The 16,939-nt window shown below is 48.8% G+C and overlaps 5 protein-coding genes across 5 annotated transcripts; all 5 read left to right on the top strand.

Moving 5' to 3' along the window:
- Positions 1-36: 36 nt before the first annotated feature.
- P174DRAFT_379520 (MDR family MFS transporter) lies at positions 37-1,840 on the top strand (the record flags this gene model as incomplete). Its single annotated transcript, XM_024822920.1, has 4 exons — positions 37-133; positions 208-364; positions 420-668; positions 733-1,840. The coding sequence occupies 4 exons, from the start codon at positions 37-39 to the stop codon at positions 1,838-1,840; spliced, it is 1,611 nt and encodes a 536-aa protein (XP_024677491.1).
- A 1,335-nt stretch (positions 1,841-3,175) lies between these two features.
- Positions 3,176-6,219, top strand: P174DRAFT_507766 (fungal specific transcription factor domain-containing protein). Its single transcript, XM_024831405.1, has 5 exons — positions 3,176-3,303; positions 3,370-4,640; positions 4,717-4,749; positions 4,797-4,912; positions 4,971-6,219. The coding sequence occupies exons 2-5, from the start codon at positions 3,375-3,377 to the stop codon at positions 6,043-6,045; spliced, it is 2,490 nt and encodes an 829-aa protein (XP_024677490.1). The 5' UTR covers positions 3,176-3,303; positions 3,370-3,374; the 3' UTR covers positions 6,046-6,219.
- A 1,666-nt stretch (positions 6,220-7,885) lies between these two features.
- On the top strand, positions 7,886-9,757 carry P174DRAFT_397213 (FAD-binding oxidoreductase; the record flags this gene model as incomplete). The annotated part of the gene is made up of 5 exons (XM_024823781.1): positions 7,886-8,164; positions 8,223-8,439; positions 8,487-8,890; positions 8,938-9,314; positions 9,366-9,757. The coding sequence occupies 5 exons, from the start codon at positions 7,886-7,888 to the stop codon at positions 9,616-9,618; spliced, it is 1,530 nt and encodes a 509-aa protein (XP_024677489.1). The 3' UTR covers positions 9,619-9,757.
- A 1,879-nt stretch (positions 9,758-11,636) lies between these two features.
- P174DRAFT_446021 (putative MFS maltose transporter) lies at positions 11,637-13,642 on the top strand. The gene is made up of 5 exons (XM_024828475.1): positions 11,637-11,859; positions 11,909-11,978; positions 12,017-12,386; positions 12,442-12,779; positions 12,830-13,642. The coding sequence occupies exons 1-5, from the start codon at positions 11,647-11,649 to the stop codon at positions 13,408-13,410; spliced, it is 1,572 nt and encodes a 523-aa protein (XP_024677488.1). The 5' UTR covers positions 11,637-11,646; the 3' UTR covers positions 13,411-13,642.
- A 250-nt stretch (positions 13,643-13,892) lies between these two features.
- Positions 13,893-16,759, top strand: P174DRAFT_516135 (Zn(II)2Cys6 transcription factor; the record flags this gene model as incomplete). The annotated part of the gene is made up of 9 exons (XM_024832288.1): positions 13,893-13,989; positions 14,056-14,138; positions 14,198-14,364; positions 14,640-15,094; positions 15,174-15,366; positions 15,414-15,550; positions 15,599-15,810; positions 15,873-16,028; positions 16,069-16,759. Exons 1-9 carry the CDS (start codon positions 13,912-13,914, stop codon positions 16,757-16,759), a joined length of 2,172 nt encoding a protein of 723 aa, XP_024677487.1. The 5' UTR covers positions 13,893-13,911.
- Between the last annotated feature and the right edge of the window lie 180 nt (positions 16,760-16,939).

Here is a 16,939-nt window from a genome sequence, read left to right as displayed (position 1 = left end):
AACGACTCTTCGCGGGGTGGTGATTCGCCTACAGATATGTCGGGAAAAGAGAATGAACTGACGGCTGAGGAGATTCTTGGGAGCTCCCAGAGCCCTCCACGGGATGTTCATGGACTCAAGTGGGTGCTAGTCGGTAAGCAGATCATGAAGTGGAGAGGTAAAGAGTTTAGATCAGAAGTGGCTGACAAAATGCTTGGGTATTGCTAGTGATGTCGATCTTTTCTTGCGTGTTTCTCTTCGCCCTAGACAACACAATCGTAGCGGATGTGCAGCCGGCAATTGTTAAAGAGTTTGAGGACCTAGCGATGCTTCCATGGCTGTCTGTGGCTTTTATGCTTGGAGCTGCCAGTACACTCTTGGTTTGGTACTTTTCTGGTCCGCTCCTATAATTCCCAGGTCTTGCACTAATACATCTTCAGGGGTAAGGCATATGGTCAGTTCAATTGTAAATGGCTCTATATTATCACAACCGTCATTTTTGAGGTTGGCTCGGCGGTCTGTGGTGCTGCCCCGACTATGAATGCGCTCATCGTGGGACGTGCAATCTGTGGTCTCGGAGGAGCAGGTATGTACTTGGGTGTCATGACCATCCTCTCGATGCTCACTACGCCTACCGAGCGACCGATGTATCTTGGGATGGTTGGCTTAACCTGGGGAGCAGGCACAGTGTATGCAGCACCTATATCAACAATATCCTGTTTGCTTTGACGATATGCTGACCAATGCTTCTAGCCTCGGACCCATTATCGGTGGTGCTTTTACAGACAGCTCGGCAACCTGGCGCTGGTCCTTTTACATCAATCTTTGCATTGGAGGTCTCTTTGCCCCGGTGTTCATTTTTATGATCCCCAGTGTCGACCCCCGTCCAGGAATCTCACTCAAAGACCGACTCGCACAGATTGACTGGCTAGGCCCCATCCTGTTCGTCGGCGCCTATGTCTCGGGCATAATGGCCATTGCCTTTGGTGGAGTTCTTTACAAATGGAGCGACAGCCGTATCATCGGCATGTTTGTGTGCTCCGGAGTCCTCTTCATCCTCTTCTTCATTCAGCAGGGATTCAACATTTTGACAACGTACCACAAGCGGATCTTTCCAATGCAGTATCTGCGAAACAAAGAGATGATTCTTCTCTTTATTGAGACTGCCGCAGCTGGAACCTCCTCTTTTGTTCCCATATACTTCATTCCCCTCTACTTCCAATTTGTGAAGGGTGATGGTGCCCTGGAGGCGGGAGTGCGTCTACTTCCCTTCATTATTCCAATGGTGGTGTTCAACCTCGTGAACGGAGTCGGCATGAGCCTGTTGGGCTACTATATGCCCTGGTACCTCCTTGGTGGCATATTTGTCCTCGTCAGCGGCGTTCTGCTCAAAATCACCACTTTGACGACCAGCGTGGGTCAGATATATGGTGCCCTTGTTATCGGCGGTATTGGAACTGGCGTCTTCTCCCAGGCTGGGTTTTCTGTGGCGCAATCTCTAGTCCCACCCGAGGAGATTCCCATGGCAGTGGGCTTCATGACCTGTGCTCAGGTGGGAGGCTCGGCCATTGCTCTCTCCATTGCCAATACTCTCTTCCTAAATCGTGCAACCGTTGAGATCATGGATCTGATTCCAACTGAAAGCGAGGCCAACATCCAGGCTATGATTTCCGGCGCCAATGCGGCACTCCTTGACTCGCTGAGTGCTGCCTTAAGAACTGATGTTTTGAAGGCAATTGTCAACGCGATTACGGATGCACTGATTCTGGATCTGACTGCAGGATGCATTGCTGTTTTGGTGGCTGTTTTTCTGCGACGCACAAAGATGAGTCAGACTCATGGCGGGGTGGGAGGTATGTGAGAGAGCGGATTGGTGCACTCAGTCTCGCAGCACTCGGCGCAGTATCCTTGAGTTGTTTCATACAAGGTACTATAGATAAGGTATGATAGACGTTGTACTGTGTTAGACTTAGCGTAAACTTTTACTAGGTATGCAGTCATCATTGAACATTGTGTCAACCGCCCTTATAATCTCATAGGGCTTAGAACGCATGCATTGATAAACACTGCCGCTTTGAAAATGACCAGCAACCATTCCCGTCTACATATATGTACTATCCCCCAGTCATTATATTTCTATGGACTATATCTACCTGATTAGCCATGTAATGAATATCCTTGCTACGAGGTAAAAACCTAGGGGAACTCTAGGAGACAATTGTAGGGGCCGAGGACATCCCAAGGAATGGTGATGTTCTTCAGTAACAGATAGTGATAGGGACTTATTCGAAGTCCGTACATAGGTGGAACATCTAGACAAGCCTCAGTAGAACAAGGGGGTAGTCCCTCTTCCGTAATAACAGAAGCGATGCGTAAGTCCTTTCAAAAATGCCAAATCAATTGTAGGGCTGTAGGCACGGCACCGAGGTAGTTTACACTGATAAGACCGTTATCTGCATGCACATGGCCTCATTATTAAACCGCCACCCAACGGATCGGGTCGATTGTGAATGGATAATCCATATGCTTCCTGGGGCTACTCTGCATTAGTACCTTTGCTGATGTATTAGGGCTTACTAATCCTCAGCTTGCATTTCGCCCTGGCCAGAATCAAGACTCCTAAGCTCATGATTCATAGGAACAAATTTACGTCTAGCTCTGTTAATTCAAAATGTGGTGGGATCCGCCACTTCCCTATAAGCCATTACGAAAACTACTTACGAGCCTGAAGACTTGGCAGAAGGAGTTTGTTCGGAGATAAGGAACAAAAGGTACTTGGAATGTGTGACAGTGTGACTGCTATCTACAGTAGTGTTCTAAGTCTGACAGGGAGCTAGATCCCTGTATAAGTACAACTTACAGCCCGTTCGGAGCGGCCGGCCGCGGAGAGCATTGATGCCATGTGTAGATAGGGAGGTGTCCTGAGTGGAAAATCACATCTATTAGATACAACGGCCCTGCAAAAAAAAAATTAAATAATAAAAATAAAGGTACATCAGAACATTGGATACAGCTGAGATTCCTTACGGGCCGTTTGATTCGAGGTGGTTTCGTCTTACAATCGAGAGTGTTGCATGCGAGCGCTGGCTGACACGCCCACCACTTCCCAAGGCTCTCTCTCCTATGGTCCTGTCTTTTATTTAAGCCTCAGTATGCCGCCCATTCCTGTAGGACAGGCCAGATCGACCTTGTCCTGGGATAACAGGTTACAGGGCCACTATTCTAAAAATGTCACAGTTGGCATCCCCTGCACGTACCCCCCCTCTGGATTCAGTCCTGGCATGCGTACACTGCGCCAGGTCCAAAGTTAAGTGCGACAGAAAGGTACAAGGGGCACCTTTCCAGGAATCAGGAGATCAATGAGAGATATGCTAAGTCGCGGCGAACTAGGTACCATGCTCGCGATGCAAGTTGAAGAAGCTCACCTGCCAAACTCGGGTCCCACAGCGAGGCCGGGACCGTCGTCTGCCAATAATGATAATCCCCAAGCGCCGTCATCCACCAACACCAGCGAGAACTCCGATACCGCCGAGTGCGATCCAGTTACATCTACCACCACCGATGGAGGTCCCAAGACAACCTCACAATTGCTTCCTACGGGAAATGGCGTCTATATTGACTGGTCTCATTCAATCATCCACGACTGGGCCAGAAATCGCCCTACGAGCACATCGGAAGCGGAGCAAGTGGAAGATTCTTTGGCGCGATTCGTAGCGGCTACACCTCGCGTAGATGAAAGCTACCCTCCCAACCTCTCTCTCTCTTCACACCCTATGCAGCCGGGGATGTTCAGCGCAGCTGATGATTTCGATTTTGTCGTTCCAACTCAAGTGCTGTCAACGACAACCAAGCTGCCTGACCTTACCGGGATGGCTTCGTGGAATCACGCACTTCCCGTCTCGCCGGGCACGTTGGCAAGGGCGACAAATGACGACGGGGACTATGCCATGGATGACTGCCTTCCGCCAGCGTCTTTGTTCCCGTCTCTAGACGGTAGTCTTCCCACTCATGACCAGTTGCATACGCTAGAAGGCTGGCCACTCTTTCAATGCAATCCAATTATGCCATCGTCTGCGTGCGCACCCACAGCCGCGAACCACATCAGGAATCTAGGTTCTCTGCTCAGGGGTGGCAATATACCGATCCAACAATGTCCAGTAGCTGATTCCCACACCGTTGTTGAATCTCTCCTCACCAGCACTAGAGAGAAACTCATCGCTGCCTTGCAGTGGCTTTGTACTGAGGCCCAAGAACTATACGGGCTGCGAGGTCAAGACAACGGGATTCGTGGCTTTGCTGAGCCATCTATTGTCGTGTTGCCTCCTCCACCCGTGCTAGACTCCCTTTTGAGGGCCTACCTCACCAGCTATGAACCATACTACCCCTTTATACCTACGGTGTCCTTGAATGAGCGCATGGAAGGCAGAAATACTATCTTGCCAAGCATGCAATTGTTCCTTATGCTCGCCGGCGGTGGCATGACGGCCGGAGCTGGTGAGACATGCGTGCAATTGGCGCATGGGCTGCTTGAAATATGCCGCATTTCATTACGAAACCTCATCGAACAAAACGCCATTTTGGCTTTGGATCACGAGGTCTCGCAGTGCGCGCTTCTAAACATTCTCGTTTCCGCGTGGAGTGGCGACAAGTCGCAGATGGATGTAAGCTTTCTCTTCCTTTCCCTTTTTTCGGTTTGACTAGCCCCTGCGAAAGGATCTGCCATTGACTGATTTAGAGACTGCAAACTATCAGAAATCGATGTTCTTAGAGGTAAGGCATACCTCAGTCCTTCCAAAGTTACCTTTCTTACTCTTCAGATGCATTTGAAAGCAATGCACCACAACCATAGACAAGCCCAGGTTGCCCGCATAGAATCCTTTAATGATGTCCATCAGTCCTGGGAGACATGGAAAGAACAGGAGAGGGCAAACAGGTAAATCATCTTTTTCCCGCCTCTAGAGAATTCTGGGATAGAGATAACGAGTGAGTAGAACTACGCATGCATGGCTGATTCTGGATCACGAGATATGTCTCTTCCAAGATGCCCCATCTATCTCATTTCTCTCCTCCGCCAGCCTCAACACACCTATACCCAGCCCAGATGACGCATGGCTGGCGCCTTCCGACAAGCATTGGATCGAACGAATGCCATCGTCTTTGGGTCGAGTCACCATCCCTCCTTCTCTCAGCGAATGGGTAGGATGGTTCTCGGAAACGAATTATTTTAGCACCAAGGCACACATTTCCCCTGTCAGACTGCGACTCCTGCTCTGTCATCTTCAGAACCAAGTGATCCAACTGCGATCCGCCATGGATACAGCCGCTGGTAGAGGCAGTACTCACAGAGGATCTCAGCACATGTCGATGGTTCTCCTTTCAGTGCAAGTACAAGGGGTTCAAGAACTTCTACACAAGTGGTACGAGCTTGCCAAAATCCACCAGCCGAATGAGACGGCCACGCCAGTCACTGCTTCCAACATAATGCTCTACCATCTTATCATGCTCAATATGATCGTGAGTTTCCCAGAAATAGAACGTCTAGCACGCAGCGGTCGCGACAATGAAGGGGCTACCAGATCGTCGAGAGCTTTCCCCACTAAACACGCCTACCACTTGGAGAATCCACGACAGATATACTTTCATTGTGGACAAGTGTTGCGCCATGTCCGCTCCGTACCAGAACCTGCTCGTCCGCCCTGGTGGGCTGGTGCCGTGTATCGAGTGGCGCTGATCACCTGGGCAAATGGCATGGCCTGTGCCGACGGGGACGATGCCCAAAACCGGAGAAATATAGACACACAAGCCACGGTGGCCTTGGATATGCTTGCACCGGATCATGCATCCATCGTAAGCTATCTAAATCATGAAGGTGGCATTCCTGTATTTGCGGACTTGAGCGGCGCGACAGTACCCCTCGACAACTCCGTTGGTATTCTACAGCACTTTGCTCGCTTCCTTGACACAGATAACAAGACAAAGTTCACGCTCGGAGTTCAGCGAAAGCTATTGACTATGGCACATCGGTGGGAGAGTGGAACTCCACAAACTTTGCCATTCGCGATTTGAACTGCTCTTTTCTTTCCTTTTCATACCCCGCGTATATGAACGACATTTCACTAGATTTGGCACGCAATTAAGTTATTAGAAGCAGCTGCCAGGGCTGTATTTATTCCCACATGCATACATCCACTAATAGAGGCGGATGTGAGGCTACTTGAACTTATCCTTAAACATTCCAGGGACAGCATTGAAAACAAGTTAGCAAATGCCATTCATTTATATATGGAGGTACGCAGGACCATCCATCTGTGAACAGCTGGTTCTAGTAGGCTTTCCTGATGCTACCAGTGACGCATATTCGTACTGTCTTAGACCATTGAATTCGCAAGAGAATTACACATTATCCTCTCGGGAATAATCCAACCTTGTTTATTCTACAAAAACCTGCAACCTTCGCCAAGCGTGAAGCTTTTTTATGGCTCTTCAAATATATTAGTGCACCTGAATATATCCAAATTCCTCTGACCTGCAAAACAGCCACGCTGATACAGGTACCCGTAACAACGACAAAACAGCATCTGATCGTAAATTACCAATTTAACACTACTGAAAACGCCTCGCTTCCATTTTGGTCTCATTTGCTTTAACAAATAGAGTGGAAAAGCGAAGTTGAAGCCTTCAATGTCAAGATACGCTATTCAAGAAGGATCCCGGCTTACGCCGCACCCGGCTCTAAGCCTCTACCATCAACCCCAACAGGCTCCAGCCATAATCGGTGTTCTGGGTAAATTTGTTGGGCTACTAGACTAGTACCTTAACGGATGGATATCAAGTGGGTGCTGAGCAGGGATCGGACTCCTTCGGTCTGCGGAACGGGTAAGCATGCTTAATTTCTTTTGCTCGGGCTAATTTCTATCCGATTTCGGAGCTGGATCTTGTTTCTTTTTTCTTTATTCTTTTCTACGTCTGCAGAGTGAATCGGACATTGAGACCTGGCAATCGGGTTGAGTCGTTTCATTGTCTATCTGTGTCCGTACAGGGATCGGATCTTCCGAAGTACCTAGAGGAAACCCGGGTGCCCGATATTCCTGAATCGGTCCGCTGGATATTTCTCCGCTTGCCAAGGCGAATCGGAAGCTGATGCTCGATAATGATATCTCTCTGGCTGACAATATCTACATAGGTGCAAATCCACAAGTTTCGAATCCTTCAGCTCCTTCGAGAAACTGTCAGATGTTTTAGCTGTATCTATCTTACACAAAATCAATACATGTAGTAGACATGAGTGCTGGTCAACTAGTAGTGGTAGACTCTAGGGCTAGTTGATACTGGTAATACAACGTACTTTCTACATTAAAACTCATCTCAACACCACCTAGCTCTAGGGTAAGAAGAATAAGCCACTGTGAGGCTGATTCCAAGTTTAGGTACAACCAGCCATTGGCTATTGGTGATGAGTTCATGCAGCTAGACAGTATAGCATCTGGGCAAGAAATCTGACCAACTTCGTTCGTTTCTGTAAGGGTCACCCACGTGGTTCGCCCACGCGGCAGACCTGGATTCCCAGGGGCCCGCGTGCTATTATGCCAGCGCCTAATGGGCTGAAGCCAACGACGAATCGTAAGCCGCCTAGACTATTTTAGCGTCCTTGTTCAGCCTTCGAGATCTCGAGTCGGATCGGTGCCTTGGATATGGTCTGATAGACACAGCGATTACGATCCGATACCTGGAACTCCGCGTCGGATGAGGCGTCGGCGTGGTTTTCACAGTAAATTGAACTGGATGTTGCTTATATCCGTGTTGGACAGGGCAGGAAACGCGGTATAACTTCAGCCTGTTCATCTTGTCGTTCTACTTTACAGGCTCAACTTAACTTGGGAAATTCGAACATCCTTCATCGCCCGTGATGCGCCGTTTCTTCTGGTGGCTGGAATTGGCAACTGTGCCCACAATTGCAACTGCTCTTCGTTCTTCTTCTGTTATTGAGCAGCGGTCCAGTGCTTCGTTCAGTCTGACACCTGCAACTATCAGCACTGAGCTGGGTAGAAAATTGTCTGCCAATTCTTCTATCTTTTGTCAAAACGATCCGCGATGGTTCAATGCAACGGAGCGCTGGCAGGCGTATTCTCAGCCTGACTTCCTTGTTGTGGTTGAGCCTGCTAAGGAGTCCGATATTCCCATCATAGTATGTCTTTACTTCCTTTGCGGTAAAGATTGACTTGGTTAACCAATTTCGGACGCAGGTCAAGTATGCGAATTCACACGGCATCCCATTTCTTGCTCGCAACAGAGGTCATGGTTCTACCGAGACTCTGGGCAGACTGAAGAATGGTATTGAGATCTCGATGGCCCAACTCACTGACATTAAGATCGCCGACGATAAAGCCTCGGCTTTCTTTGGTGGAGGTGTATGGGATGGGCAAGTCATCGATGCCCTTTGGGCGGAAGGCTTTGTTACCGGTACTGTTGAGCACCGTCTTTCATGAGTGCCAGTCTAATAATCATAGGAACGGGAAGCTGTGCTTGTGTGGGTGTCATGGGCCCTGGACTTGGCGGAGGCCATGGTCGCTACCAAGGATTCTACGGGTTGATCATTGACGGATTGATTTCCATGAACGTTGTTCTGGCAGATGGGTCAGCCATAACTGTTTCTAACACCTCGCACCCTGACCTCTGGTGGGCTATGCGCGGGGCCGGTCATAACTTTGGCATTGTGACTAGTTTCCATGCTGAAATTCACAAACGCACTGTCGATGAATGGTATATTACTGAATTCGTCTTCACCCAGGATCAGCTGGAATCAGTCTTCGAGATTCTCAACTCCCAGCAACAGAATGGCGGCCAGCCCAAGGAGTTGATGAACTATGGAGTTTTCACTTGGGCTGCTGAATTCAGTACGACAGAGGTGAGCGTTGGGTCATCGCATTATTCCACTTCAATACTAATGGTCATCTGCAGCCTATTCTGGAGTTTTTCATCCACTATGTCGGCTCGGCTGAGGAGGCTGCACCGTACTTAAAGCCGTTCCAAGATCTGAATCCTCTATACTCAAATGGCCAATACTATGCCTATCCCGATGTGCTCGATGCAACCGGCACTGGCATGAACAGCCCAATGTGTCAAGACGGCCACACAAACATGCAGTTCCCCTTTGGTTTACTTGAGCACAACATTACTGCCACTCGTCAGATCTACGACTACTTTAGGAACGTCACCACTTCACAGCCGCTGTACAACCAATCGATCGTCGTCTTCGAGGCTTATTCGCTTGAGGGCGTGAAGGCTGTCGATCCAGCATCTACTGCCTTCCCTCATCGCGAAGACAATATCCTATGGTGAGCATCTTCCTTGACCAAAACCAGGATCCGTTTGGCTCACACTCATAGTGATGTTCTTGTTACCTACGACCCCGACAGCTCCCTTGATGCGGAAGCAATCGCCATCGGAAAGCAGATCACGCAGTTCTGGGCCGATGGTCAGCCTCACCGCCAGCAGCACACTTATGTCAACTATGCCTTCGGTGATGAGCCTCTGGAACAGATGTATGGATATGAGCCGTGGCGATTAAAGAAGCTGCGTGCTGCCAAGGCTAAGTATGATCCGCATAACGCTTTCCGGTTCTATAACCCTATTGTCTAGGGAAGGGAAGCGACTTGGGAGTCTGCCTGAGAGGCGTTTCCTGGAGCCTTATGCACGAAAAACGTAGCATAGCCTGCAAAGGCACCACTTGGATGAAGATAGATTGGTTTATGAGTAGCAAAAATAGAGCTGTATTGTCATAGAATTAAATGCAAACTTATGGGTTTATTATATCAGGTTAACCAATCTACACTGTTTTAGATAGAAATCACTAATCTCTAGGATTTCCCTAATAACTTGATATCTCTACATAGCCCTAGATTGAGGCTATCTAAATACTCAAATATTAATTCAAAATACCTAGTGGTTGCTGAGATATAAGGGGATAGTCATTTCTGTTAGGGGTTGGTATGAAAAGTGGTGGTTTATATATATATGCGCATCAACTGACAATTACTATAGTCCAAGAATGATTCTTAACCACCACCCATTCAACTCTATACATATTGGATTAATATTTTAGGTGTAGATTAGTATGATGATAATGATCATATATTTCATATAAAAATGATAATTTTATATATGCATGCTTAATAGGGGCCCCTAGACCGGGCCCCTGGGGGGAATGGTAATCATAAAATGGTCAAAATTCAGCGGTTTAACCAACCCGAAACTGAACTGAACTGAATCTAACCATGACTAGTTAGTAGAGGCTAGGCTAGGCCTATATAGGCCTAGTGGCGTGTTTTAGTGGTTAAAACCACACCAACCCAACTCAGGTCGGATCCGATTTGGATCCGATTTTTGAAACTCCAACTTGAATCGTAATGGTTCAGTGCTAACTGGTTTTGAACTCGCGCAAACTCGGACCGAATGCAACTCTACCCAGGCAACTAGACGCACATAAGTAGCGTTGCAGCAAGCTAGAAAACGTAGCTCCTTTCCTCCTTCTCTGCATGCTTAATTTTCGTCGATTAGCTAACCTTAGATAGGGATGAGCACCCTCAGGATCTACTGTTTATCCATCACTCTATGATCTTGCAATCTTAACCCTATTCTAGCTTTACAAGGCGTGTTCCTTCTTGCTGAATCCTGCACTGAGCAGTGCTGAGTCTAGCTAGTAAGGTCTCAACCGGCACATTTAGTGCATCTATAGTCTCAATTAGCCGAACACTGAGCTTAATTAACCGACGGCTGACCGTAACACTTGGTGGCGCCTACAAGCACTTCCTCGCTCCAACAATATAGCTACGTCTCCTTAGGTCCCCCTGCAACGTCAGGTAGGCAGGCAGGACTATGGCCAAGATTAGAATCATGGGGAAGAGGCAGCGCTGCTGGCGATGCCACCAGGCTATATAAGGGATACCTGTCGCGGCTTAGACCTGAGAGGCGAATACAATAGGATAGGACACGAGCGAGGCCCAAGGCCTCCAGAAGCCTGGGGCCCCAGATGAAGAGGAAGCGGAGAAAGAGAGTAGACGCAAGACAGTACTACTGGTGGCCTTTTCCCCCCCCTTTACCCCGGCATGTTCCAGTGTGACCGTGCCGTTCGAAGGCAGGACTATGCACCAACCAGCTCCGGCTAATAGGAGGTCGCCCAAGGGAGTCGGAACCCTGTCCACTGGGGAGTTAACTGAGACAGAGAGAAAAAATCCAACAGGAAAACACCCCACAACTGACAGTGTCCTGCGGGGAAATATTCCGTGTGGGACCGGAGCATCTACTCCCGACTAGTACTAGTATCAAATTACCCCGCTCGACAAAACAGCCACCCACCAATAAGTAAAACTGCACCATTACACGCACTAGACCAACTCGGGAAGAAAATGCACCGATGTCTGCCACGGCTAATAAGAAAGGTTGATCGAAGCGATGGCGAGTCGAATGCGACTTTGCTACCTGGGCTCCCGGAAAAATGGGCCTAAGGAGTGGAGATGTTGGATTGTGGAGGCCAAAGTCCGGAGTAAGCTTCACTCAATTGAGCTTAGCAGGATTGCCATCACGAGCGTGGTGTCGCAGGGATAAAGAGCCCAACACCCAGTCGTGCCTGCCTCTTTTTCCATTTCACATTTCTCTCAATTTGTTAACATGGAGAACGTCGTCTCAGAGAAGCCGACCACGGCGTCGGAGCTCGAGGAGCAGCCCAAGGGCGGACCTGTCTACGATGTCGGCGAGAAGGTCGACTTGGACAGAGCGGGCGCCATCAATGCCGAGGATATCGAGCATAAGATGACTGTGCTCGAGGCTGTCAAGGCCTACCCCGCTGCCAGTTGGTGGGCATTCGTCATGTCATGCACGATTGTAAGCTCTTGCCCATGATTGGCAGATCATTTCTCTAACGCGGCGATAGATCATGGAGTCATACTGCGTCTTCTTGATGGGACAGTTCATCGCCACACGTCGATTCGCCCATGATTTTGGTGTATGGAGCGACATAAAAGGGATTATATTATCGAAGCTTCATGGCAGTCAGCATTCCAGTGCAGCGGACCAGTCGGCGCCTTCATCGGTGTATTCATCGCAGGTCCCATTACCAGTTGGATTGGTTATCGATGGGCAACCATTGGCGGTCTCATGTTCCTGAACGCCTTCATCTTCATCTTCTATTTCGGCAACAGCCAGGGGATGTTTTTCGCGGCCCAGATCCTGGAAGGCATCCCGTGGGGCATTTTTATCGCCAATGCACCCGCCTACTGTGCCGAAATTGTGCCAATGAGATTGAGAGCTCCAGCGACGCAGATGTTGCAGATGTTCTGGGCTATTGGGTCGATCATTGTCGGCGGTATCACTTACCACTACCAATCCAAGGATAACTCCTCATCGTACAGGTTCGTCCGCTCCCATAGACGCCATCGAACAGCGCTGTACTAACAGTCATACCAGAATTCCCATTGCGCTCCAGTGGATGTTTCCTACTCCTCTCGCGATCCTACTCTTCCTTGCGCCTGAATCACCCTGGTGGCTCGTACGAAAGGGCCGTCTGGCTGAGGCAGAGAAGGCTGTCAAACGCCTTGGACGCGCGAGTGCAAATGATAATCCCGCTGACGCAGTCGCAATGATGCGCCGCACGATCGAGCTTGAGAAGACCCAGAAGAAGCCCAGTCTCGTTGAGCTGTGGAAAGGTACCGATCGCTACCGCACATTGATTGTGTGCGGTGTGTATGCATCTCAGAATCTGACGGGCAATCTGATTGCTAACCAAGCAGTTTACTTTTTCAAACGTGAGTCAAACCATTTCCTGCCACCTCATAGCAGACTAACACCAGCTCAGAGGCCGGCATGGCAGACAACACCGCATTTGCACTTGGTCTCATCACTTCTGCCCTCCAGATGATCATGGTCATGCTCTCTTGGATTCTCACCACATACCTCGGCCGACGCACCATCTATGTCTATGGTCAATTCATCAACTGTGCATTCTTGATCGCACTCGGTATTGCGGCTTCAGTTGGCCGTAGTACTGCAGCTAGCAATGCGCAAGCATCACTTGGCTTGATCGTCTCCATCCTGTTCTGCTTGGGACCCGCCCCTGCCTCATGGGTCATCATCGGCGAGACCTCTTCCGTTCGTCTCAGGCCACTGACAACCGGTATTGGACGAGGTGCCTACTACGTGGTCAACATTCCTTGCATCTTCCTTTCCAGCTACATGCTCAACGATGATAAGTGGAATCTGGGCGGCAAGAGCGCCTATATCTGGGCTGGCACCGCCTTTATCTGCACCTTGATGGCTTGGATCTGGGTTCCAGAGATGAAGGACAGGTCCTTCCGTGAGATCGACATTTTGTTCAAGCGACATGTTCCGGCTCGCAAATGGAAGCAGACAGTCGTCGATATCAACGACGATGAGTAGATGGAAATTGCTGTTCGGAGAAGCCCTGAGTGGCACTGCTTGTGCAGGAATGGGTGGTGGGCATGAGTTTCTTACTTGATACTTACAGGTGATTATTTTCAAGTATGAGTCAAAGGGTGACAAGCACGTCGGAATGTACTGCATCCTCTACCATGGTCGCTAATGGCTGCTACTGTACCAGGCTTGCTTTTGGTATATCTGGTTCAAGAGGTGTTGCACTCCCCCCTATCCCTAATACTTAAATAAGTATATTATTATTATTATTATTATTATTATTATTATTATTATTATGGTCCCATTTTATAGAGCATTTTTCAGTCAGAGACTAACTATTATTATACTTTAAGACTAATTGTTAATCACCATTCATTAAGCACTGTGGCCGACAAGGGCTCGGAAGTTGATTTCCGGGAAGTCGCCACCTCGGGCTCATTCATCTCAACCACCTAGTCAAGGATCCTCCTCCTCCGGGATTACGGGACGCAAATAGTGTTGTTAGATATGCCACGAAGGAATAAAGGTGATAACCATGTACGCAAGCATGTCACAACAGCTTGCACCCCGTGTCGAAAGACGAAAGTCAAAGTATGCACGTTCGACTCACTGTGCTGCCGACGTAATAAAACTCACCATTTGGCTGGCTAGTGCGATGGTAACATACCGGCTTGCAGAAATTGTCAGAGCAAAGGAAAAGATTGCACTTATCGACAGCGCAATGACAAACGAACGTTTGACATCATATGTGCAGAAAGTTCAAACTTCTTCCCTTTGCTGAGACTCTGACCAGAATACCCCTCCGGATTGCAGTAAACCTGCTCGCAAAACGAGTGGGCGATTTGTCCCAATATATCCGGGAGCATGGTCTGGAGATTCCCGCTATGAGCGGGGAAGACGAGCAGAATCTCAAAAACATTCTTCAGGCCCTCGGATTCGATCACAGGGACACCCGATCGGGTCCTACATAGTAAATCAGGCGGGGAATTCCACTGATCAAGATAATTATTCCGTCAGCCCGCCTGAGCAGGACGGCGAAACTCGAGGCAATGTGATCAGCAATAGTTCTCCTGACTTCGTGTCAGCCTCCAGCAGGAATTTCAGCCATTCAAGGGAACCAGCGACAACATTTCCGACAAGCCTGGGTCTCGGCCCAACACCAGACGATGGCCAGCAAGACGCTGTGCTGGTTGATCACGACTCTAGCATCCCTTTATTCGTGAATGCAATCGAAGGGACCGCGACTCACGCCAATACGCCACCAGATCTGATTGCATCGGGGCGCGATTCAGGCAATGTACAGCAAGGTAACGCGACAAGTGATGATCTCCCAGGTGCCGATGCTGATGAGGAATTTACAAATCAACTCTCTTGGCGCCTGGGCCGACTCCAATTGACTCAAGATGGGCAGTTACGATACTTCGGTTCAACATCTAATCTCACCCTCTTGGATGGCCTAGTCAGTGTGAACAGTTCTACTTCAAATAGCGCACAGAAAGATACACAAGAGGTCTTAGAGAACGCGGATCTCAATATTGCCGTTGACGAAACTCTGGAACATCATCTGCTTGAGCTCTATTTTGCGTGGCAGAACCCCTCCTTGTATCTCGTCGACTATGAGGTATTCTGGAAAACGGGACAACAAAACAACCACGACGGTTTAGTTTCTGCGTATAGCTCGCGGGCCCTAGTTGATGCAATGTGAAATTCCCCAACAAAATGAGAGAGCATCGTACTAATAAACCATTGCAGGTGTGCCTTGGGCGCAGCTTATGTGCCCAAATATCACCCTGAACTTTGTTACCTTCCCCCGATCATTATCAGAGTTCTTCGGTGAAAGGGCCAGAACCTTGTTAGAGTGGGAACTCGAAAAACCTTCGCTATCAACCGTTCAAACGCTAGTGATTCTTAGCAACCACGAAGCGTCCCGCACAAGGGATACTCGAGGATGGCTATATAGTGGTGAGTAAGCCCACAATACTAAATAAGTGCACCACTGACATACAAAGGGATGGCCATGCGACTTGCTTTTGACCTTGGCCTTCATCTCGATATGACACCCTACCTTGAGAGTGGTATCATCTCGGCTGAGGAATGCAAGCTCCGACGTACTATATTTTGGGCTGCATACCTTAACGAACAGTATGTGTGCTCATATATCTCCCTGGTAATGTAATCTTTCTTACTGTTTTAGGTTTTGGGGTATTACCTGGGCCGCCCTCTTCGTAGCCCGACAGCAGGGGTCACGGTTCAAAAGCCCCACTGGGATAGCTCTCAATCATCGGCGGAATGGAAGCCTTACGGCTGCCTGCAAACTGAAATAGGAAGCATCTATAATCCCCTGCAGACAATATGCCATTTGTGGGTGACTCTATATGACCTCATGATGCCTCTTACAGACGTCTTGTGAGCTTTTTCCCGCAGACCCACTTATTTCTATGCATCTCAATACTAATGATTTGGTCAAGGTATGGCTGTTTCGAGGTTTCGAAGCATGCCCTTCAAGAACTAACCGCAGCCACCGTTGGACGACTGTACGAATGGAAGAAGAACCTCCCGGAAGGTCTTGATGTTGACTTAACCGAAGAATGTCAGCAGTACTTACCGCATGTTCTCACCCTGTGGTAAGTTGCATGATCTGAACTCTCTGTCTTATTTCCCTAGCTCACATGGATCAAGTATGCAATACCACCAGTTCATGATCCACTGCCATCGTCCTTACATATCAGAGCACTATATCCAGCCTCAACCACCACAAGGGCCTGGTTCTTCCCATGCGCGAAAGATGTGCATTGAGTCTGCTGTTGCCATTGTCAAAGCTTTGATAATTTACGAAAGGCTCTACGGTTTTAGAAAAGCAAATGTGCAGATGGTTTCCTTTACTTTTTCTGCAGCACTGATCCTGATTTTCACTACCATCCCGTCTCAAGCCAGAAAGCCCGACAAAGAGCATACTAGTTACCTCGGTACATGCTTCTGGGCTCTGGATGAAATGGGTTGCTGCTTTGAAAATGCCAAATGGACGAGCACTTTCTTGAGTACACTTCAGCAGCAGTGGCATAAGCGCAGACGGGCTGTAACTGAAAAAGGTGTCAAAGGAGCTTCTGAGCGCCACCTGCATGGTAACGCCGGTCCAACACCTCATGGGACTCGACCAAATGCCCAAGAATGTTCTGAGTATGATCACTTTCGATCGTCAAGGGAGGCTGCTGGATCCATTGACCTGAACCTGCCGGGTGACTATTGGACGCAAGGCTATGCTTCAGTTAGCGAAGGCTTGGATGTGGTGCATTTCGTGGATCCTGATATATGCAACATTCTTCTAAGCGAAGGGATTCCCAGGTCATTATTCTGATGGCCCAGTTGCTCTTTTAGCAGCGCACGCCCATCCGGACCTCGAGACATTCATCTCCAGTCATACAATAAATCCTTGAGCTGACAATATCGTAGCCCGGTTGATTGCACTGCGCTGCCAAGTTCTTAGAAGCAATAGTAAGACCAACCGCATTGGCAATCCCTTGATCAAGGGGCCCAG

This window comes from Aspergillus novofumigatus (genome assembly GCF_002847465.1).
Source record: "Aspergillus novofumigatus IBT 16806 chromosome Unknown P174scaffold_11, whole genome shotgun sequence".
Taxonomy (NCBI): domain Eukaryota; kingdom Fungi; phylum Ascomycota; class Eurotiomycetes; order Eurotiales; family Aspergillaceae; genus Aspergillus; species Aspergillus novofumigatus.
This window is presented reverse-complemented; position numbering and strand designations above follow the sequence as displayed.

Bases quoted from the DNA above. Each gene is read 5' to 3' on its own strand.
- P174DRAFT_446021 (XM_024828475.1), top strand. From the start codon at position 11,647: ATGGAGAACGTCGTCTCAGAGAAGCCGACCACGGCGTCGGAGCTCGAG. The intron at 11,860-11,908 runs GTAAGCTCTTGC...ACGCGGCGATAG, and splicing joins TCGTCATGTCATGCACGATT to ATCATGGAGTCATACTGCGT. The intron at 12,780-12,829 runs GTGAGTCAAACC...ACACCAGCTCAG, and splicing joins AGCAGTTTACTTTTTCAAAC to AGGCCGGCATGGCAGACAAC.
- P174DRAFT_507766 (XM_024831405.1), top strand. From the start codon at position 3,375: ATGCTCGCGATGCAAGTTGAAGAAGCTCACCTGCCAAACTCGGGTCCC. The intron at 4,641-4,716 runs GTAAGCTTTCTC...ACTGATTTAGAG, and splicing joins GCGACAAGTCGCAGATGGAT to ACTGCAAACTATCAGAAATC. The intron at 4,913-4,970 runs GTAAATCATCTT...ACGAGTGAGTAG, and splicing joins GAACAGGAGAGGGCAAACAG to AACTACGCATGCATGGCTGA.